At 44.1% G+C, this 24,087-nt stretch overlaps 2 protein-coding genes across 3 annotated transcripts in view; one reads left to right on the forward strand and one right to left on the reverse strand.

Annotated features, from left to right (window-relative positions):
* LOC307009381 (nuclear factor 7, ovary-like) overlaps window positions 1-15,334 on the forward strand; it is a 29,861-nt gene extending 14,527 nt beyond the window's left edge. The window contains exons 2-6 of the mRNA XM_079633087.1: window positions 12,034-12,129; window positions 12,342-12,572; window positions 12,649-12,671; window positions 12,753-12,871; window positions 13,852-15,334. Coding sequence (XP_079489213.1) covers window positions 12,034-12,129; window positions 12,342-12,572; window positions 12,649-12,671; window positions 12,753-12,871; window positions 13,852-14,342 — 960 coding nt within the window. The 3' untranslated portion in view covers window positions 14,343-15,334. The remainder of the gene's footprint in view (window positions 1-12,033; window positions 12,130-12,341; window positions 12,573-12,648; window positions 12,672-12,752; window positions 12,872-13,851) is intronic.
* A 982-nt stretch (window positions 15,335-16,316) lies between these two features.
* The window catches only part of angel1 (angel homolog 1), a 32,002-nt gene continuing 24,231 nt past the window's right edge, over window positions 16,317-24,087 (reverse strand). Inside the window, exons 10-11 of one of the 2 annotated variants that reach the window (XM_079633075.1) lie at window positions 22,839-23,002; window positions 16,317-17,000 (exon numbers count right to left, since the gene is read on the reverse strand). In XM_079633075.1, coding sequence (XP_079489201.1) covers window positions 16,843-17,000; window positions 22,839-23,002 — 322 coding nt within the window. In that variant the 3' untranslated portion in view covers window positions 16,317-16,842. The remainder of the gene's footprint in view (window positions 17,001-22,838; window positions 23,003-24,087) is intronic. The other variant, XM_079633074.1, reaches the window with a different exon arrangement.

Genomic DNA, 24,087 nt, shown 5'->3' on the forward strand with positions numbered 1-24,087 from the left:
ATAAGGGTTAAATAGCTAAATAAATAATTAATACTAAAATAACACTGGATTAATTAAGCCATTCTAAACTGTTTCTAGAATTCACATATTTTACGTTAAACTAAAGCTACCTTTTTGAAAAAGTAGCTGTCTAACAAAGTAGCCTATTGATATATGATATTTTACAATCAATATGCTCAAGACTAATTAGCCTTCCTCGACATAAGTAGATTTGGTCTATTCATCAATGCAAATTTACTGCAACTGCTGATATGCTAATTGAATAGGATGTGGGAAAAAAAGATTTATTATATAACATTTTATTACAGTTATATGAATTCATTAATTGTGTTTATTATATGAATGATTCATATAATTATGCATTTATATAAATAAGGCTACTATTATTATTTGTGAGTTGCACACTAATACATTGGATTATTTTATTTATTACAGTTTTTCTTTCACTTTTGTAAAGTGAAAAGTTAATATAAATTGTATTTTATTGTTTGGATTTAGAGCAGTGAATAACTGCTATTAAAAGATAATAGGGTATCACTGTTTATTGCTGATTTTAAAGCTTACTGAACTTGAAATGATTTGGATATCTACAGTTCTACATAAATACACAACATAAGAATGGCCCCTCTGTAATAATTGTGGCCCCTCTTGTGCCCCCCAGTTGAAAAAATCCTAGAATCGCCCCTGCTCGACACCATCGTATGTCGAGAGAGAGAGAGAGAGAGCAGACAGCGCTCGGGTGAGTGCGCGCGCGCGGCCTGGGCTCTCTCTCTCTCTCTTGCTGCTATGCCCTGTCAAGCGCGCCCTCTTAAACCGTGACGTCCTGTTCCGTGGTCCAGCACGGTTAGCGCTCACACTGCATGCGAACCGCGCCCGAGTCCAACTGAACCGTGCTCTGGCCCACCTCTTCCAAGCGGGCCAGGGCCGGCTAATCGAGCCGCGCCCGGGCACGGTTCGGAGAATCGGAGCACTCACACTAGTCAAACGAACCGCGCTTTGGTGGTCAAACGCACTCGGGCACGGTTCAAACTGGCTAGTGTGAGTACACCCTATGTCTCTCAACCAACTGACAGACAGAACTCCACCGCGCCCGCGCCACATGCATATCGCGCTGTGTGAACGCATTCATGTGATTGGCTTATGAGTAAACAATCCCCCACGCGGGGTGCGTTCTTTTGATTGGCTAAACCAAGGTAGATATCTGATTGGTTGCTGATCATTCCCTGTTTAAAAAAAGGCATTTGTGTGTCGAGCCAAGTCAAGGGAGTCTCAAAATTCACACACAAATGCAGTGAAGTTCACAGACCGCAAGCAGTTTGTAAATCAATATATATTTGTGTGTGCATCAGAAATACACGTCTGAATCTTGCCCTGTGCATTTTTGAATCTTGAGTGCATTTGTAAATTTTGTTTGCATTTCTGAATTGTGTGTGTATTTATGAATTTTGTGTGAATTTGTGAATTTTGTATGCATTTGTGAATCTTCTGTGCTTTTAAAATTTTGTGTGTGCATTTGTGAATTTTGTGCGCATTTGTGTATCCTGTGTGTGTATTTATGAATCATGTGTGTGCATTTATCTTTATTGAGACTCTTTTAGCTCCATATTTACCTTCTACCCTCATGTTTGTCTTGGACAAACGGCAATAGTCGCTGAACACCATCGGGTACACATAAATCTACGACCTATCGTCTTCTTCCTCGTCGAATTTCTGTCGCTCTACATACGTCATCTGGTATATTTGAAACGATTGGCTATGAGCTACGTACAGGTGCATTTGATAGACCTTCGTAGCGCCCAATAAACGGCTCTGGGCATTCGTAAACCACGCCTCAAATACGAGAAAATTGACATGTGGTTTCACGTTAGCCAGGCTAACCAACTGGTGGAAACATTAAAAAGTAAATATTTTACCCCAAGGCTTGGTAATGACAGGGTAATTGAATAGAAATTATGATTTTATGATATTATGACAGTGGGTTCAAATGTTTTTATTTTAATGGGTTTAAATAGGATCAACTTTGTCCTTAACGCGCTATGTGTGATTTTGGAAAAAATCTGACATAGCACAAAAAATAAAAATGCACCAAAAATTATTTTGCTGTTAATCTTTGACATACTCAAGACTGTGATAATCCAAAGCTAAAGTTTTCTCTTTGCATTTAGTGTATGGAAAATAATTACATTTTTGTGTTTTTTCCTCTTATACAAATTGATGGTATCGTCACCAAAACTGGAATTTAAAGGGTTAAAATCCTGAAATTAAATAAATATTTGGCAGTTATGATAAGGACTGATGCTGGTTAAAATATTTAACTCAGTAAAAGTGGAAAATAATGATAATATATAATATTTTAGGCAGTGTTTAATATGTGACCATTTTTGGTCCTTAACGCGCTAAGTGTGATTTTTTTTTAAAATCTGACATAACACAAAGATTAGGGGCAACATTATTTCTGGTGCATTTACAGATTTTTACATATGCAAGACTGTGATAATCCAAAGCTAAAGTTTTCTCTTTGCATTTAGTGTATGGAAAATAATTAAATTTTTGTGTTTTTTCCTCTTATACAAATTGATGGTATCGTCACCAAAACTGGAATTTTAAGGGTTAAAATCCTGAAATTAAATAAATATTTGGTAGTTATGATGAGGACTGATGCTGGTTAAAAGATCTAGCTTAGTAAAAGTGGAAAATAATAATAATATATAATATTTTAGGCAGTGTTTAATATGTGACCATTTTTGGTCCTTCATTAGCTAAGTGTGATTTTTTATTATTATCTGACATAACACAAAAAATAAAAATGCGTAAAAATCATTGTTGCTGCTAATCATGGACACATACCAGGCTGTGATAATTCCCTCCCAAGAAATCCACCTAGCATGTAGTACACAATTGTTTTTAATTTTTTTTATGTTTTTTCCATCGATAAAAACAGTGGCATCATGTAAACAAATGGCATTTAAGGGGTTAAAATTCTGAAAATTAAATAAATATTTGGTAGTTATTTTCAGGACTGATGTTGGTTAAAATATTTAACTCTTGAAAGTGGAAAAAAAAAAAGTAATTTTATGGGAGTGTTTAGAGTGGACATTTTTGTCCCTTAATGCACTCAACGTCGTAAAATATATAATGAGTCATAAAGGTTAAAAGAATTTCCTTACGACTTAAATCTTTCAACTTTCTTTTTTCTTTCAATCTACTTACGACTTAAATCTATCAACTTTCTTTTCAACTTTCTTTTCATTTACTTGCACATTCTTTTCACTTTCCTTAGCACTGCATTCACATTCTTAGTTCTTTCTCAGACGAAAACTTTAATATCGTCTTCAAATCCTGTTCTACTTTCAAACCCACATTAATACACGTCACTTTCACATTCCATCAACTTTCTTTTACACCTTTCTGAGTGGGCATTTAACAGTTACTGCTAAATGACCCCACTGACCACAATTAAAACATTCTCTGTCCCCTTGCCTATAGTTCGATCTCTCTGTGAGCTTTCAAAACAGCTCCAACTTACTGCACACACTTGAAGCAGTGTGTTCCACTCAGGAATGTAAACACAGCTGATAAGCTGTTCTCTCTATTCTTTTAACAGTCCACCAGTGGCGGACTCAATCACTAGCCAAAACATAATCTTCATCATTATTGGCAGAACATTCATTTTCATAAACTGCACGGAAATGCATAAATTGTTTCTAAGTTGTTTTCACAAGTTTCTGTTTAAACTTTAACACTTGTCCAGGGAAATTATCCCCGACCCATAATTTCCTTTATAAAACAGACAATGTCTTTTTTTTTCACTCAATGACTTAATATCAAACAAAATATCCGACATTTTACATTATTGAATTCCAAAATATGTCTTTACATCTCTCTAATTCGGTATTATCATCAACAACACTGATTACAATAGCAAATACACATTTAACATCCGGAAGCCGGGCTGAATAAGCACACGCTGTTGCTGTACTCCCAGCTGGAGTCTTTAGGTTCAAAAGATAATGGTTGTCAAACCAAAAATAAACATAATTTCACTCTTTATTTTACCACTAAAATATAGAATTGTTCCCCATTTTGCTTAATGAAACTGTCACGACACACACACAGGAAAAGGTAAGGTCCAGGCGCAGTATTTATTAAGGGGTAATCCGTACTCACAATCCAGTCCAGGCAGAGGTCAAAACCACATAAGCAATCCAAAGAAACAAGACAGGGACAAGAAACGGGCAGCAACAGGAACGGAAGTGTGGGGACATCAAACAAGGACTCCGTGACAAACACTGAACCTGACAGGGTATATATACACAAGTGCTAATTAAGGTGACAAGAAACAGCTGAACACAATGAACACTAAGTGACAGACAGGATCATGGGAAATGTAGTGAGAATGTGGATGACACCGTGGGGAAGAGGACATCTAGTGGACACCAGGAACACACAAACCAGACACTGTGACATAATCCCCCCTCTACGGAGCGGCTACCAGACGCTCCAAGACCCACAAAAACAAACAAAACAAGAGTCCAGGCGGGAGGTGGAATGGTGGAGGATCAGGGGGAGGGATGGAGGGCCAGGACCATGAAGGGGAACAGGAACAGGGGATGACAATTTAACCGGCGGCCGTGGCGAAGCAGACAGTCCATCGGGCGGCCAGGGCGGAGACGACAGTCCATCTGGCGGCCAGGGCGGAGACGACAGTCCATCTGGCGGCCAGGACGGAGACGACAGTCCATCTGGCGGCCAGGGCGGAGAAGACCCCTCGGGCGACGACAAGGACGAAGACGACCCCTCGGGCGGCCACGGCGGTGAAGACCCCTCGGGCGGCCACGGCGGTGAAGACCCCTCGGGCGGCCACGGCGGTGAAGACTCCTCGGGCGGCCACGGCGGTGAAGACCAAGGCGGAACAGAGACAGACCCTGGCTCAGGAACTGGAACAGACACCACCGGCTCAGGAACTGCAACAGACACCACCGGCTCAGGAACTGCAACAGACACCACCGGCTCAGGAACTGGAACAGACACCACCGGCTCAGGAACTGCAACAGACACCACCGGCTCAGGAACTGCAACAGACACCACCGGCTCAGGAACTGCCACAGACACCACCGGCTCAGGAACTGCCACAGACACCACCGGCTCAGGAACTGCAACAGACACCACCGGCTCAGGAACTGCAACAGACACCACCGGCTCAGGAACTGCAACAGACACCACCGGCTCAGGAACTGCAACAGACACCACCGGCTCAGGAACTGCAACAGACACCACCGGCTCAGGAACTGCAACAGACACCACCGGCTCAGGAACTGCAACAGACACCACCGGCTCAGGAACTGCAACAGACACCACCGGCTCAGGAACTGCAACAGACACCACCGGCTCAGGAACTGCAACAGACACCACCGGCTCAGGAACTGCAACAGACACCACCGGCTCAGGAACTGCAACAGACACCACCGGCTCAGGAACTGCAACAGACACCACCGGCTCAGGAACTGCAACAGACACCACCGGCTCAGGAACTGCAACAGACACCACCGGCTCAGGAACTGCAACAGACACCACCGGCTCAGGAACTGCAACAGACACCACCGGCTCAGGAACTGCAACAGACACCACCGGCTCAGGAACTGCAACAGACACCACCGGCTCAGGAACTGCAACAGACACCACCGGCTCAGGAACTGCAACAGACACCACCGGCTCAGGAACTGCAACAGACACCACCGGCTCAGGAACTGCAACAGACACCACCGGCTCAGGAACTGCAACAGACACCACCGGCTCAGGAACTGCAACAGACACCACCGGCTCAGGAACTGCAACAGACACCACCGGCTCAGGAACTGCAACAGACACCACCGGCTCAGGAACTGCAACAGACACCACCGGCTCAGGAACTGCAACAGACACCACCGGCTCAGGAACAGACGCGGGCACCGGCTCAGGAACAGACTCGGCAGGCGTGACGTGAAGCTCAGGCTCGGCGGGCGTGACGTGAAGCTCAGGCTCGGCGGGCGTGACGTGAAGCTCAGGTTTGGCAGACGTGTGCTTCCTCCATGCATGCAGAACCGCTACTGCGTAAAAGAGGAACACCGCCCTCTTGGCTGTGGCCGGACTGATGGTGGGCAGTTCCGAGACGACAGCGGGCTGCACGGGAACGACCTCCGGGACGACAGCGGACTGCACAGGGACGACAGCGGGCTGCACGGGCACGGCCTCCTGGATGACAGCGGACTGCACGGGGACGACAGCGGGCTGCACGGGCACGGCCTCTGGGATGACAGCGGGCTGCACGGGAACGGCCTCCAGGATGACAGCAGGATGCACGGGGACGACCTCCGGGACCACCGGCTCAGGAACTGGAACAGCAGACACTGGCTCCGGCCCTGGAACAGCAGACACTGGCTCCGGCCCTGGAACAGCAGACACTGGCTCCGGCCCTGAAACAGCAGACACTGGCTCCGGCCCTGGAACAGCAGACACTGGCTCCGGCCCTGGAACAGCAGACACTGGCTCCGGCCCTGGAACAGCAGACACTGGCTCCGGCCCTGGAACAGCAGACACTGGCTCCGGCCCTGGAACAGCAGACACTGGCTCCGGCTCTGGAACAGCAGACACTGGTTCCGGCTCTGGAACAGCAGACACTGGTTCCGGCTCTGGAACAGCAGACACTGGCTCCGGCCCTGGAACAGCAGACACTGGCTCCGGCCCTGGAACAGCAGACACTGGCTCCGGCTTTGGAACAGCAGACACTGGCTCCGGCTCTGGAACAGCAGACACTGGCTCCGGCTCTGGAACAGCAGACACTGGCATGTCCAGGATCCGAGCCAGACGCTCCAAATAGTCCATCACTGCCCTGGCGGCCCCACAAATGGGCATCTCTAGACCAGTCTCAATCTGAGCAGATGGGACGTGAACAGTCTCTGACTGGGCAGACGGGACGTGAGCAGTGTCTGACTGGGCAGACGGGACGTGAACAGTCTCTGACTGGGCAGACGGGACGTAAACAGTCTCTGACTGGGCAGACGTGACGTGAACAGTCTCCGACTGGGCAGTCGTGACGTGAACAGTCTCTGACTGGGCAGACGTGACGTGAACAGTCTCTGACTGGGCAGACGGGACGTGAACAAACTCTGGCTGGGCAGACGGGACGTGAACAAACTCTGGCTGGGCAGACGGGACGTGAACAGTCTCTGGATGGGCGGACGTACGTCTTCCCCTTCTCCGCCTGCGATGGCGAGATGGTGGCTCTAATCCGTCCCTCACCAGTCCAGGGACGAAGGGGGGCCAAGGTGGAGGGTGGTGTTGGTCTTGTTCTCGACCACCTCCTCCTCTGTGACCTCCCCGGGTCCCACGAAAAATAGCTAGGCGGGTCCCCTCAAAACAATCCCTCCTCTCCCGCTCGATGGCTGGGGAAGAGAAGTTGGAACACATACCGCTGGATCCTTGCATTGTGACGGAGTCCTTCTGTCACGACACACACACAGGAAAAGGTAAGGTCGAGGCGCAGTATTTATTAAGGGGTAATCCGTACTCACAATCCAGTCCAGGCAGAGGTCAAAACCACATAAGCAATCCAAAGAAACAAGACAGGGACAAGAAACGGGCAGCAACAGGAACGGAAGTGTGGGGACATCAAACAAGGACTCCGTGACAAACACTGAACCTGACAGGGTATATATACACAAGTGCTAATTAAGGTGACAAGAAACAGCTGAACACAATGAACACTAAGTGACAGACAGGATCATGGGAAATGTAGTGAGAATGTGGATGACACCGTGGGGAAGAGGACATCTAGTGGACACCAGGAACACACAAACCAGACACTGTGACAGAAACATTCATTATCTTGGTAACACTTTACAATAAGGTTCATTAGTTAACATTAGTTAACTACATTAGTTAACGTTAACTAATAATGAACTGCGCTTATACAGCATTTATTCATCTTTGTTAATGTTAATTTCAACATTTACTAATACATTATTAGAATCTTGTTAACATGAGTTAATGCACTGTGAACTAACATGAACAAACAATGAACAGCTTTATTCATATTAACTAACATTAACAAATATTAATAAATACTGTAACAAATGTATTGTTCATGTTAGTTAATACATTAAATAATGTTTAATAAATGAACCTTATTGTAAAGTGTTACCATTATCTTTATATCATGTTAATCCCTGTTAATCATACTCAATACCTTATTACTATTATTATTAATCTGAACCTCACTTTTCATACCATTTCTTAATCTGACTTAACAGCCGTTCATATATAGTTCCATAAATTTTATCAGAAATGTTATTTTCATAACATACATTTTCTACAGTTGTTTTCTTCTCAAAATGGTTAGTCTGCCGATTCAACAACTATTATCATTACTGTCTCTGTACCACTTATCTCTACTGTTTTACAGAAACCAAAATATCATATTACTCATATCTCAATCCTTCACAAAGACAGCCTTATTGCTGCTTGCTACTTCAACTTTTGTTACAAACAAAATCTTCTGACATCTAATGTCATGCATCCATCTAATGGATGAAAAAATAAAAACCCTTTTATCAGTTATATTCAATCTTACTATATGGCAATACATTCTACATCGACTCTGTTCTCTTTTATCTGCTTCAAGCCAACAACTCATTGTCTTTTCACACTTTTACACACGTTGAACGCAGACACAACAACCTTTCTGTTTCTCACTGCCCTGTTCAACTGCTTCCCGCACCATCTTTAATCTTGTTGTGCTCAATATCATACATTTCTGCCCTTAATTTCTATCTCATTTGACAAAACACCGGTGTACCAAATTTCGCAAGCTTGCTTTTGAGACTTCCCCATATTGGCTGCTTATCTGTTTTCTGTGGATTTCTCTTTTACGCGCGTTCTCTTTATTTGTCAGGCGTCCCCGACAAACCCGATCTTTCTTTTAACCCAAATCGGACGGGTTACACTATTAGTGCACTCCTAATTACGGTTTACCAAAAAAAAATCTGTTACGACTTTCTTGGCTCCCCCTAATTAGCCTCAGCACCCAAAAATAACTTGCTCCGTGGTGGAACAATTAATTTCCAGGTACCTATCTGTATGAAATGTCTTGGTCTGTCACAGTTCTCAATTAATTCCAGATTATTTTCCTCGTATCTGTTTGAAATATCTTGATCTGTACGTAGATCTCAATTAATTTCAGATTATGTACCACAGAAACAGTTCTCAGCCAATATGGTTCAATTTCACTCTCCCCCCAATTAAACTGAATTTAATTATACATTACCCAGAGATGTGTTGTTCTGAGCCACCTCGAGTTCTTTTGATTCCAGTGTCCGATTCTCCCGGCCCTGACATCCGTCGGCCTCTCTCTCTCAAGTTTACGAGGTAGAGCTGGAACTTACTCAGTCCAGGTGGCCAAACACCGTCCGATCTCAGGTCCAGGAGGCACGTCCAAGGAATCCCACTATTCTGACACCAAATTGTTGTGGCAAAAATTCATCAAACAAACATCACTGCGTAAGAGACACTCAGAGTCAAATTATAAAATAGAAGTATTTATTCTTGCAAGAATAGGAGCAGTCTAATACACAGCTGTTACCCTGTGCAGAAGAGTGACACACCCCTTGACAGACTGAACCACCTTTTATGTTCCAAGGCCTTCTTCCTGCCAGAGCCTTCCTACCAGTACTTTTCCATAGACTAAGCCCTCCTTCACCAAATGGCCTTCTGACATCTAGGTCAGAGGTCCTTGTTCGTCTGTTCTCTGGAGTGTCTCTCCCTTCTGCCTTCCCAGGTACATAAAAAGAATCTTCTCTCACTACAAGTGAGAGTCACACATGTGACATTCTTTGAATCATCTATATTTTACTAAAGATCAGTGAATATCATAAAACTTCCACCACAATATGTCAATCATTTTTCAGACGAACACATTTTCAGTTATTTTAGAAAATGTCTTAGATCTTTCAGTGGTTATAATGTCAAGTTATGGGCTCCACCTCCTTCAAGTCCCAAAAATGTGCATGCATCCTTCACAAAAGTAGTCCATCCGGCTCCAGGGGGATAAACGAAGGCCTTCTGAGGGTAATCCGTGCGCTTTTGTCGTAAAAATATACATATTTAAAACTTTATAAATGAAAATAACTGGCTTCCGGCAACGGTCGACGCGCGTTCACGGGAGATGGTTGCCGACATAGGACGTAGCGTAGGAAGCGTCGTGATGTAGAACGAACGCGACAGCGCAGCCAGAGAGCAAAACAAAACTCCACTCAGGCTTTCCGCCATTTAAAAAACGTGTATTTAAAAAAAAATGTCGGAGGATTTTGATATTAGAGAAGATGATATTGAGTTCTACGTCACGACGCTTCCTACGTTATGTCCTACGCCGGCAACCATCTCCCATGAACGCGCGTCGACCGTTGCCGGACAGAAGCCAGTTATTTTCATTTATAAAGTTTTAAATATGTATATTTTTACAGCACGGATTACCCTCAGAAGGCCTTCGTTTATCCCCCTGGAGCCGGATGGACTACTTTTGTGAAGGATGCATGCACATTTTTGGGACTTGAAGGAGGTGGACCCCATAACAATGTGTGCTGATGAGTCCAGGCAGAGGATTATGGGAGATGTAGTTGTGAGGGAATGACAAAAGTCTGATGTGGAGTGACCTCTGCTCTCAAGGGCACTCCAGCTGGTGACGTTACAGTTACGTACACTGTAAAAAATAAAACATAGATTTTATTTATATTTAATTAATTAAAATGAGGCAACAGATTACAAGCAATATTATTCATTAAATTTAACAAATTAGAATTGAGTAATAATTAATCAAATTAATTCCTTAAATGTTAACCATTTAAAATGAGTAAAAATTACAAAATACATGTCATTGCCAACATTGAAGACACCTGATGTTAACAAGCAGAATCACTGAAGGAGAAAACCATAATTAAAGTCACCATTATGGAGATGAGTGTGTGTTTTAGTTGGGCTCTTCACCCTTAAATTATTAACTTTAAGTTTTGTTTGGCTGCTGTACATGAGTTATAACAGCCAGATGAACAAATAGAAACGTTGATCTGATGGTGTTGGTTGTGTTTCACAATTTCACAATCATTGACTTGAATTACTGATCTCATGTAGAGTCCAATTTATAGATTTAGTTAGATTTATTTTATTAATTCTAGCTGCATAATATGATTAGCCTTTTCAATGAAATCAAAATGATCAAATCAATAATAATAAAAAATATATCTGTGTTTTTATTTAGGCGTACACAGACATCAAGATTTAGCATATGAATCTCAGCAATGGTGACAACCTCTGATCATAAGCTCATTATTTATTCATGCAGCAATACATGATGGGAGCCATGAATGAGTTGTGATTGGTGCAACACAGAATATGCCGGGCACAGAAGTGAGACTGGAGTCACTGACGACTCGTTTAGCCGGATCTGACTCGATTCTTTCTATTGGGAGACAATAACTTTATTTATCGTGCACTTTCCACTTTACAGAACATTTACATTCACAAACAGCCGTATTACACACTGCATGAAAGGGAATATTGGAAAAAGCATAATAGGGCATTTTAAGACCTTTTAACCAACTTGATGCTGTTGAAAAAGTCCCATTTAAGTGTAGATTAGATTGAATAGCTGCAGTGATCAGGACTGGTTGTGTTTAGTCCAGCTCAACCACATTATACATACATTTCAGAGATCTGAGGAATTAGGAACTACAGGGGCAAATACATTTTCACGTTGGTGTTGGATAACTTTTTGCTTTAATTAATAACATTGTCTTTTACAAACTGTACTTTGTGTTTACTCAGGTAATCTTTGTTTTATGTTTTAATTTCCGAATAAATTTAATATGAGATGTGCAGAAAAATAAAATAAATCAGGATGAGAGAAAATACTTTTTCACTGCTTTATATGATCATATCACTGTATTGTCGTCTCTTCTTCTCTTCACTGTAATCTTGTGTTTTATGTTTTTTGTTCAATTCTAGGAGGAGTTCAATACAGCGCTGAAGTCCTTACAAGAGAAACTTACACGCAATGGAAAAATGAAAGGAGAGTTTGAGAAAACAGTTCAACACATCAGGGTGAGGAAACAGAGTCAAGATCATGTATAGCATCACTGTATACAGTTATGATTTAATATAATGGATTCCAGTTGATCATTTCTGTAAATGGCGAGCATTAATCTGCTTCTGGATCCGTTATATGTCGGGTATCCGAGTTCATCTCTGATATGAATGATGTGAAGTGTTGATGTGTGTGGATTGAGATTGAAGTGAATGTGATGTGATTTCAGACTCAAGCTGAGCACACAGAGCGTCAGATTAAACAGCAGTTTGAGAAGCTTCATCAGTTTCTCAGAGATGAAGAAGAAGCTACAGTCACTGCACTGAGGGAGGAAGAGGAGCAGAAGAAGCAGAGGATGAAGGAGAAGCTGGAGGAGATGAACACACACATCTTAGCTCTTTCACACACAATCAGACACATGGAGGAGATGATGGAAGCCAATGACGTCTGCTTTCTGAAGGTCTGATCTCACATCATTGGTTGATCATTGGTTGATTGATTGAGTTCTTGATGATAATGGTGTGTTTGTTCTGCAGGAGTTTCCAGTCTCAATGGAAAGGTGAGTGATCTGCTCCTGTCTCTGGTCTCTCTGGTTCTGACCCAAAGCCACTGCAGTTCTGACTCCTGAATGTTCCTCCAGAGTCCAGAGCTCACAGCTGGATCCACAGATGGCTTCTGGAGCTTTGATTCATGTGCCACGATACTTGGGCAACCTGCCGTTCAGAGTCTGGAAGAAGATGCAGGACATCGTCCACAACAGTGAGTCTGACTGCAGGAGTTTATAGATATAGAGAGAGAGAGAGAGAGAGAGAGAGAGAGAGAGAGAGAGAGAGAGAGAGAGAGAGAGAGAGAGAGAGAGAGAGAGAGAGAGAGAGAGAGAGAGAGAGAGAGAGAGAGAGAGAGAGAGAGAGAGAGAGAGAGAGAGAGAGAGAGAGAGAGAGAGAGAGAGAGAGAGAGAGAGAGAGAGAGAGAGAGAGAGAGAGAGGGATAGATAGATAGATAGATAAATAGATAGATAGATAAATAGATAGATAGATAGATAGATAGATAGATAGATGGACGGACGGACGGACGGATAGATAGATAGATAGATAGATAAATGATAGCGGCTTATATTCGGTCACGGCACTTACTGCAGGAAGACTCATCTCCTCTTTCTCCCGTTACAGACTCAGGTCACTCAGGTCTCCGATAATTCAGAGTTTTTATCCTTTTTAGGAAAACTGTAAAATCGACAGTCTGAAGGTCTGAGTCGAGTGTGGAGGTTGTTAGGAGGAGCTACAATTAGAAAAGTCTCCGAAAAATTATTTCTCAATCCAAAATAATTAGTTAGTCAAACACAAAAGACCGTAAGAACAACTGTATTAAACCGATACACAGACTATATTATTTATTATACAAGACGTTTGAACTACGTTATAACGACCATTACATATTTTGTTTACCATTTTATTATGTTTCATATAGGCTAGTCTACTACCGAAGCTATAGTTTAAAATTAAACATTTCTCGTTCTTAGTGTTTTTTTAGTTAGCATATATAGTAGCATAGCATTCAGCTATTCCGAAATTATTAGAGATCACGTTTTTCTCACCATCTAGGATATATTTTGATAAAGTTTGGAAAGTGTGTGTGATCAACAGGACGAGTGTCATAACTCATAATAATCTGTGTTGGGTTCACTGTTGATCATCATATGAAGATCAGAATAAAAGCCTCTGTTGATTGTGTCTCATCAGCTCCTGTGATTCTGGATCCAAACACGGCTCATCCACGTCTCGTCCTGTCTGATGATCTGACCAGCGTGAGATACAGCGGGAACAATCAAACTATTCCTGATAATCCAGAGAGATTTGACTGTGATGAGTGTGTTCTGGGTTCAGAGGGTTTTGACTCAGGAACACACTGCTGGGATGTGGAGGTTAAAGAGAGGAACGTCTGGACTCTTGGAGTCTCTACAGCATCAAACCAGAGGAAGGGAGATGTCTTCTTCAACACTGATGTCTGGTGTGTGTCGTACAGATTGACTGCAGGTTCTGGTTTTCCTGTTAAACAGAAGCTTGATCGTGTGAGAGTGAATCTGGACTATGACGGAGGAACGGTGTCGTTCTCTGATCCTGTAACTCACACACATCTACACACATTCACAACCACCTTCACTCACACACTCTTTCCATTCTTCTGTTGTTACTTTGGCTCTCTGAGGATCTTACCGGTCAATAGTCAGTAAAGTCGCTCCTGTAGATCTGGATCTTCTGCTCTCATCATGTTTCCAATATTGACTCCACATCTCATGAGTAAGAGTGCTGTTGATCTGAGTATCGGCGGCTGTGATTGGGCCGTGATGATCACATGACTGATATCCAGCACTACAGCAACACACACTCTCATGTTGCTTTAACAGATCAATAAACAACAGTGAAGTTTGTCACTTTGCTCATTTTCAATATTTTTGTCTAGAAACTGAGCCTAATTCTACACATGCACAGTTTCAATGAATTTGTAAATAAATAATTGTTTATTTCAGTTTAAATGATAATTTTCTCACTTAAGTACATGGATGTAAATGATAAACATTATATGGAGATGAGCGCATGACACATAATTAATACACAGACGCCCCATTGGCCGGTTTGGACCGTTGCTGCGATACGTCAACGAGTCGGCCATATTGATCAGGGCAAAAAGCACAATAACGATTATATTTCTCAACCGATGTCAGTGGTTTATGATCTACAAGTTCGAAAAAGGTTCTGTCTGAAATTATTAAGACTCGCAGGTTAAGAGCTTGAAAATCTTTAATGGTTAATTATCAATTAGAAATTGTGAAAACTGTTGTGAAAAAATTTTGTTTTGTTTTTCAGGGTTAATAATTGTAGAGATGTTCCTAATGTAATGAAATATGCATAATGTCTTTTTCTGTCTTAAACTCCGTCATATGAGCTTTTTCTCCAGATCCTTTATCTTTCTGTCTTCAATCTCGTCATAGGATGATGTCACAGGGCAATTTAAATGAATATGAAGATAATTTGCAGCTCAAAACCTCAGTTATCTTAAGGCTCTTTTCATTTATATAATTTATTTCTATATATAGTTTTCCTCCTAACATTATGCTTGCAGTTTAACACACAAGTGTTAGTTTTATTATTCATACTTAAACAATAAATGTCTTTATAGAAATTGTATAATATAGTGATATAAATAAAATTATCTTCTTTTTAAATGTTTTATTGGGATCTAAAAAATTTTTACTTTAGACTTTATTGTAATTTTTAGTACAACAAAATTGTCTAGTGAATCTCAGTAAAAGACCTAAACACAAACTAAACTTAAAACAAACAGCAAAATAAAGTTGTGTGTTGCAAGGAGGCTAAACCGGCGAAATGAAAGTCTCAAAATCCAAATGAATCAAAAAGGATCGACTCAGAAACCAGTTAATGAATGAATGCGTGTCTGATCCACACCCACATCTTCTGTGTTGTATGCGCAAATTATGATACACTAATACAAAAGAAAACATTTGTATTCACAAAAATTAATCTATTTGTACAAAATACTGCACATTCATTTAATTCAGAATTTTGCACATGCAAGTTGAAAGGCATTTGGTTGTGGATATAAAACAATCCTGCAACATTTATCAAGTTTATGGATAATTCTGCATGCATGTTAATAATATTGAGACTAAATTCACCCCATACAAAAGTGTATTTTTCTTCACAAAAAGAGTCCATTCTTTTAGGGGGTAGTGTAAAGGCCATTGCACACCGAGTCTGAAATTTTCGTATGCGTTTTTCCGTATTCGTGATTCGGTGGCTCTGAATTGTCAAAGCACCATTCAAACACCACTCAAACTGCTTGTTACGGATGCAAAAAACGCAGAAAATCGAACCAGTTTAGATTTTTTTTTATGACGGACAAAAGTTTCGGAGGCAGTGTGCAAGCGTGATTGACATAACGTGAGGTCGTATTTATTTTTTAACGTGCTAAAATGTCGGATGCGAATTTCGGAGTGTGCAATGGCCTTAAGTATGTGAACTGACGCAGGGTTTATCTCCGTCACGTTGGAGTGGATCAGGAATGGTCGTCCGCTCTCACGCTCAGTTTTCAGATGTGATTCGTCTGCACTGGAAATGGAGTTCACGTAAAGCAGATCCGACTCAACGCACAAGCAGAACAACAAATGAGACGCCACACAAACCATGCCGATTCATGTTGTATTGTGGATAACTGCTTTTCCTTTTAGCTTGCAAACTCTTTTCAGTTCGAGGTTCAGCTGTTGTTGCTTCAAGCTTCTGCATATACCCAAGTCATAGCCTGACCTTTCATTTATTATGAATATGATTTTTAAAAAAGTGAAAAACTGTATCAAATTCATCACACAGGGTATAATGCTGTTTACAAACCCTGATAATAATGTGTGTGTCTTCAAACTGGAACAGTACTTACACTAAAAGCAAAAACCACAGCAGCACATGCACTTATTTATTTAGGTCTGTTCAAATTCTAAATAGAAATGCAAAACCAAAACAAAAGAAATACAAAAAGTGTATCATAATTGCAAGAGCATTTTGATTAAACTATAGGAACCGTAAATGGTGCATCTTCAAATGCCATGCTGGAGAATTCACACGTTCTGTTACTGAATAGAAAACTAAATATTCATCTGACCAAAAATATATATTTCTTTCCATTCACAATCCAATTAAAGTGATAAAGACAAACGATCCTTACACTAGACGACTATTAGAGCCGGACAGTGAGCGGAGCTGGAGCTTGACCAGCAGACTGAGGTGATCGGAGGGGAAGGTTTGGTTGGGAAGACCCTTCAGACACCAGAGATCAGCCGCCGACAGCAGAGACAGACGCCCCAACATCTGCAAACCACCTGTGCGGACACACGCACACACACACACACGCACGCACATCAGCAGTCATGTGACAGTCAACAAAAAGAATTTCTGTTTATTGAACCTTTAGACAAAATATTTAAAAAAGACGTTTGCATGTGTTTTTTGTTGAGTATCATATTTGATACACCAGGCTTTTATGGCTCATATAGTCTGATAGAGTGAGAATATGAGGGAAAAACAGCTGAGTTTTATTCACAGGCCCAAAGTGAACAAAAATATGCAATTTGCTGCAGATGCTGATATTAATATGAACAAAAAGAGGAAATTCTGATGCTTGTGATCAATGAGATCTTTATAACAGTCTAGCAGATACTTACATAAAATCCATATAAATATCAATATCTGCCAATAATATGTCTTAGTAAGCTGATATTTAAATTTACGCTTGTACAGTTACACTAAAATACTTTTACTTGATAAAGAGTGTAAACTCTCAGTCAGAGACAGAAGAGCTGAGGAGATCGTGTGCGACAGGTTTATCAGATCATTAGAGGCCTTAGGAATTTGCATATCAAATATTAGCATTAACACGAATTGATGAAAATTAACAAGACAATTAAATGCCAATTTAACAGATAAAATTACGATTTGGGATGGATCAAAATCAGTGCAGTTACAGATATTTGATGGCTTTAGGCCTTGTCCACACTAATACGCTTTACTTTGTAAACGCACCTTTTTCTCTCAGTTTGGGTCTACCGTTCACACTGAGACATGTTCTTATTAATGAAAATAAAGATTTCTGAAAATGCTCTCCAAAGTGGATACATTCGAAAACGCTGTTCCCTTTCGTTGTCACTTCGAGTTACGTTGAATGACGACGAAATGGGGTTCGCTAAGAAGCCTATCATCTTCAAAAGAAATAAAACAAGCCAATGGCAAGGAAATGCCATAGGTCTGCGGGATTTGCATAGCATAACTCCGTCCACCGCGTGGGTATATAATGGAGGACGCCACAACATGCAGATATGTTTTTGCTTCAGAGCTAAGAGCATTCTTCACTCCACAAGCCATTCTGAGATCATCTCTCTTCACTCTTCAAAACGAGCTACTCTTCAGGTCTTGGTGTGACGGCAAATTCCAGCGAGCTTCATATTGCCTGCCGATCTGCACAGTGGTCTGCCAGTCGTGTGTCTCTCCCTGGGCGCTTCAACACTGCTGTTTGAGTTTTATTCTTTCTAAAAAAGAGAGGATAACATTGCGGGAACATAACCATCGCAATGTAACGATTGAGACTCGATGATCTCCTTGGAGAGAGAGTCCCCTCATCCACACCCCGATCTATTCTCTCCGCAAGGAGGGGATACTTCGGCTGGTGGCCAGGGTGATCAGAGGCTGCTGTTGTGGAACCAACCCAACGATCTATCCTCGGTCCACACACACCTCTTCACATTGCAACCCGTGTGGTATCCGGATGAGATAGCTGACCAGTCCCGGCCAGAGGTCGCGGACGGGCCCAGCATTTCATTCGCCGCCCCCGCAGATGAAATCTTGTCTATCGCCGCATCACAAGGTGGGCATGAGTACGCTGGAGAAGACTCGGCTGTGCTGCCTCTGGGTGTGCCACCATTGCTAGAGTCTTAACCAGAACTCTGCCATGCTTTCCCTGATGGCTGATGATCGTTTTTTGGGGAAGCACCGCCACACGTCGGCCCGCCTCCAAATCTTTTCTTCCTGGACGTGCATGAAGAGGTCATGAGACTACTCAGCGGCCTCTTCCGCCTTCTCTGCCCGCAATGAGGTCGCGGCCAGTGGGTACACTGGGGTTCCCACCTGTGGAGTGTTCTGTGGCAACACAACGGTGTCCCCACAGCGCCTCCACTGGCGTGGCGACCCTAAGCACCCACCCACCCCAAAGCCTGTAGGTTTTTTGTCTACTCCGGTGGCAGAGACCTATAGAGCTGCGGGGCTGGCTGTTGCCTCACTGCATGCTATGACCATCCTTCAGGTCTAGCAGGCCAAGGGTGCTCATTGCTAGGGTGGGGCTGGTCCAGTCAAGGACTCTGCCCACAGTTCTCGGCTGCCCAGAAGCAGACTGAGGCTCTGAACCCGCGGCCAGCTGCTTGCCGCCCGAGGGCGCCCTCCTGCGACAATCCCCGCTGGCCCAGGCCGTGCCGTGGAGGTAGTCGCAGGAAGGCGCCCCAGCCGGTACCAGCCCCGATGCGGCGCTCCCGTTACGGGCAGCTCAGAGATGGGTTGCAGTTCTTTCTAGGAGGTGGTTGCAGGGCCACTCCTTCCCCCGGTGGAGGGCCGGGGGAGAACCTCTTCTACCAAAGAACTGTCATTCCCATCTCTGAGCACACAGAGTTCTCGGACGACAGTGCGCGCCGCTGACGGGCCTCGCCACTCTCGTCCCCCTCTGTCGCCAGACCCCTGGCAGAGCAGGCCCCCGTGAAACGCTGGTCCTTCCCTGGCCTCCTAATTCAGGACGCGACGATGACCATGCCCCCACACCGGGCCGCTATGCCACCCACGTCCGGGCCGGTCATTCCGCTTCGCTGCATCACCGAGGGTACGTCTGTGGTTCGCATGACCCTGCTGGCACAGTCCTTGGCAGCCAGGCTAAAGCTTCCCAACCTGTCCCGCTGGGTCGCGAGAACCATCAGGCTCGGCTACGTGATTCAGTTTGCGCGGTCTCCTCCCCGCTTCAGGGGAGTCCTTCTTCACTATGATCGGTGTCAATGCCCCTGTCATGAGAGCGGAGGTCGCCACCCTACTGGCGAAGGGTGCGATCGAGATTGTCCCTCCAGCCGAAATGAGGTCTGGCTTCTACAGCCCCTACTTCATTCTACCCAAGAAAACCGGTGGGTTACAGCCAATCCTGGACATGCGCCTCTAGAACCGTTCCCTTCACAGGCTTCCATTCAAGATGCTAACGGCCAAACGCATTTTCGAATGTGTGCAGCCACAGGATTGGTTTGCAGCGATCGACCTGAAGGACGCCTACTTCAATGTCTCCATTCTTCCTCGACATTATTCCTTGCTTTTGAGGGGCGGGCATACCAGTACGCGGTTCTCCCATTCGGGCTCGCGTCTTCACGAAGGTCGTCAAGGCAGCCCTTGTGCCGCTACGGCAACATGGGGTTCGCATCCTGAACTCTCGACGACTGGCTGATCCTAGCTCACTCTCGAGACCAGGTTTGCGAACATAGGGACCTAGTGCTCCGGCACCTAGCTCGTCTGGGCCTTCAGGTCAACTGGGAGAAGAGCAAACTTTCCCCCGAGCAGAGGATCACTTTTCTCGGTATGGAAATCGACTTGGTCGAAATGTGCGCACAGCTTACGAGTAGCGCGCACAGTCACTGCTGACTTGCCTGAGACAATTTAAGGGCAAGAGTGCGGTTCCACTGAAACTCTTTCAGAGGCTCCTGGGGCATATGGCATCCGCAGACCCTGAGCAAGATCAGGGAGGACGAGGAGCAGGTCATATTGGTTGCACCGCACTGGCCCACCCGAAACTGGTTCTTCGAACTTGTACTCCTCGCGACAGCACCTCCCTGGCCCGTTCCTCTGAGAAAGGACCTCCTTTCTCAGGGACGGGGCACCCCTTGGCACCCTCGTCCTGATCTTTGGAACCTCCACGTGTGGCTCCTGGACAGGACGAGATAGGTTTGAGTACCCTACCACCAGCGGTGGTGGCTACCATCACTTCCGCTAGAGCATCGTCCACAAGACATGCCTACACGTTGAAGTGGAAAGTCTTTGTCTCCTGGTGCTCTTCTCGCCGAGAAGACCCCAGAACATGCCCGATCAGTGTCGTGCTTTCCTTCCTGCAAGATGGGTTGGAGCAAAGGCTATCTCCCTCCACGCTGAAAGTGTATGTTGCCGCTATCGCTGCACATCACGACGCAGTCGAAGGTAAGTCCGTGGGAAAGCACAACCTGGTCATCAGGTTCCTGAGAGGTCGTTCCCTCTTGGGACCTCTCAGTGGTTCTAACTGCCCTGCAGAGTGCTCCCTTTGAGCCTCTGCAATCAGTGGAGCTTAAGTTCCTGTCAATCAAGACAGCGCTCCTGGTTGCATTGGCCTCCATCAAGAGGGTAGGGGACCTGCTCACATTTTCTGTAGATGAAGCGTGCCTGGAATTCGGGCCGGCCTATTCTCACGTGATCCTGAGACCTCGGCCTGGATATGTGCCCAAGGTTCCCACCACTCCCTTTCCGGGACCAGGTGGTGAACCTGCAAGTGCTGCCCCTGGAGGAGGCAGACCCAGCCTTGGCACTGCTCTGTCCAGTACGCGCCCTCCGTGCTTACGTAGACAGAACGCAGTGTTTCAGGACGTCAGACCAGCTCTTTGTCTGTTATGGTGGGAAGCTGAAGGGAAAGGCTCTCTCCAAACAAAGGTTGTCCCACTGGATAGTGGACGCCATTGCTTTGGCTTACCAGCAGCAAGGTCGACCGTGCCCCCTTGGTGTGACGGCCCACTCCACCCGGAGTGTGGCCTCCTCTTGGGCTCTAGCGCATGGCGCCTCGCTAACAGACATCTGCAGAGCTGCAGGCTGGGCGACACCCAACACATTCGCCAGATTCTACAATCTCCGAGTGGAGCCAGTGTCCTCCCGTGTACTCGCTTCAACCAGCCGGTGCTAGGACCCGCTCAGGTGTCTTCGCTTGCTCGCCATTCCACTCCACGGACTAGATACGTGTGATATTCTCCTCAGGTGAGCCTCACAAGCCCTGAGTTCCTCCAGCGCTGTTGATGTCAATGCCAGAGTTATGCCTTCGGCAGCTTTCGCGATTGGCTAGGTGCCACCATGTGCATGGTTCCCCCTCTGGGTGACCCCCACATGTGTATTCCACTGTAAGCCTCTCTGAGCATGCGTCTTTCCCTTGGCAAACCACTATGCCACCCTGGGGTTGAAATATTCCACCCTGCGGGCTGGACACCCCAGTGTCATATGTGTATTCTTTAAGACGTTACGTCTCCCTGCCAAGTCCGCTGTACAGATGGAACAGCCTGAGTTCAGTCTTGGCTCCTCAGCGAAGAAACATATCTGCATGTTGCGGCGTCCTCCCTTTTATACCCACACGGTGGGGCGGAGTTACGCTATGCAAATCCTGCAGACCCATGGCATTTCCTTGCCATTGGCTCATTTTATTTCTTTCGAAAATGATAGGCTTCTAAGCGAACCCCATTTCGTCGTCATTCGATGTAACGTCTCCGTTCCCTACTTCCCTACATCCGTAACCGAGACGTTTAGTGTAGTAGTGTGGAATGTGAAAACAGAGGTATTTAAAAACGATGACGAAAGTTTAGTCATGTGACTCATATTGAACCAATATATATTCATGTTTATAGCGGTATTGTGCCTGTTATGTGCTGTTCACCTTCACACTGTTACTAAAATATGTTAGTTTGCAAACTCTTCATATCGCAGTCCTGCAAAGATAACAGAAATTCAGTAACATTTGCTGTCCTGCAGTAAAACATGAGAGCAGTTTTAGCGTTTTACACCAAACAAATAATGGTGAGTGAGAGCGACCTGGAAGATCAGTGAAAGCTGAGATATTCTGCTAAACAAAATTATCCTGTCAGAAGAATTGCGCAATAACTTTATTATTTATTTTTCCGTCTGTATCATCTCAGTGAGCTTCTGTGAGGGTTTACGCATGCGCAGTAAAGGTGAATTTAGCGTTTTCCAACTTTTCAGTGTGGATGAGAAACTTTTGGAAAACGCCTGAAAACGCTAGTGTGGACGGAGACCGTTTTGAAACGAAAAGGCATTTTGAAATGTATCCGGATTAATGTAGACGTAGCCTTAAACTGAGCTCATCTTCATGCTGGGATGATGGTTGATCGAGCTCAGGTCATTACCTTCCTCTCCAGCAGACCCGCTCCTCCGGGTGGAGTAGAAGATGTAGTCAACCATGGCCGCCCCGTCTGAGTTCAGTGTGGAGACCGCAGGGCTCTGAGTGTCGGGACGCACCTCACTGTAAGCGGACGCCAGGCTCAGCGAGTGATGTAAGGTGAGCCCGAACCTGCAAACACACAATCAGATTCACGTGAGAAACGGCAGATGCTTCTGATCTGGAGTCTCATTTGTAAAACTGTGCGTAGGATCCTCACTAAAAGTGTACGTGCGCACGAAAGCCAAAAATGGCGCACGGCAAAAAATATTTAGACTTATAAAAGCGTGCGTACGCCAGAACCTGCAAAATTCACTTTACAACTCTCAGTCAGTGGAAGATTGTGCGCACAAGCGTCTCCTCCCCGAAATAACCATATATGAGTGCTTACAACGCCTTGTTTTACTATGCATATCCTCATCTGCATATTCTCATTTGCATATCCTCATCTGCATATCCTCATCTGCATATGCACATTCATCCACGTGATCCCATGTTTAATCCTCGCTGTATTAAAACATTAAAACACAGCATGCCACAGGAAAAAGTGTTCAAAAGCATCGCATCCACTACAAATATTTATATTTATTCGAATATAAAAATAAAAAAAATACTTCTCAGTAATGATTTCATGTAGTTTAAGTGCTTAACTCCATTCATGAGAATGGCATATTTAATCTAAATGTGTATATCAGATGTAAAACATACCTTAAATCATTATTTTATTCATTTAAACTGTTATTGTGAACATGCACTGTATTTATGATTAGGACTCATAATGAGGATTTAAAGTGGCTTTCCTTCATCTGCCGTCAGTCCCTCAGATCACCATCGTACGCATGGGTCAGAGTTTTCTTACAGGTCCGCACAGTCTCCCGTCAAGTTAGTTTTTACAAATCACAACTTATGCGTGGAAGTGGCGTACGGCTCTTTCAGGGCCTGTTTTGTGCGACGCGACGGTTATAAATGAGGCCCTGGTGTTTCCAACGGCTGCTGAGTTTCTCTTCCTTTTCTCCATGGACCATAAGGACCAGCTGACCAATGAGCTTCCAGATGTGAAGCACTAGAGATGCACAGCATAACTGAACTGAAATTATGGTACAAAATAAAACTATACATTAAATGTACAGTATATAGGCCTATCGCAATAATCAATATATCGTGCAAAAGTTCATTTATTTCAGTAATTCAACTTAAAAGGTAAAACTAATATATTA

Source organism: Phoxinus phoxinus, assembly GCF_949152265.1.
Source record: "Phoxinus phoxinus genome assembly, chromosome: 13".
NCBI lineage: Eukaryota > Metazoa > Chordata > Actinopteri > Cypriniformes > Leuciscidae > Phoxinus > Phoxinus phoxinus.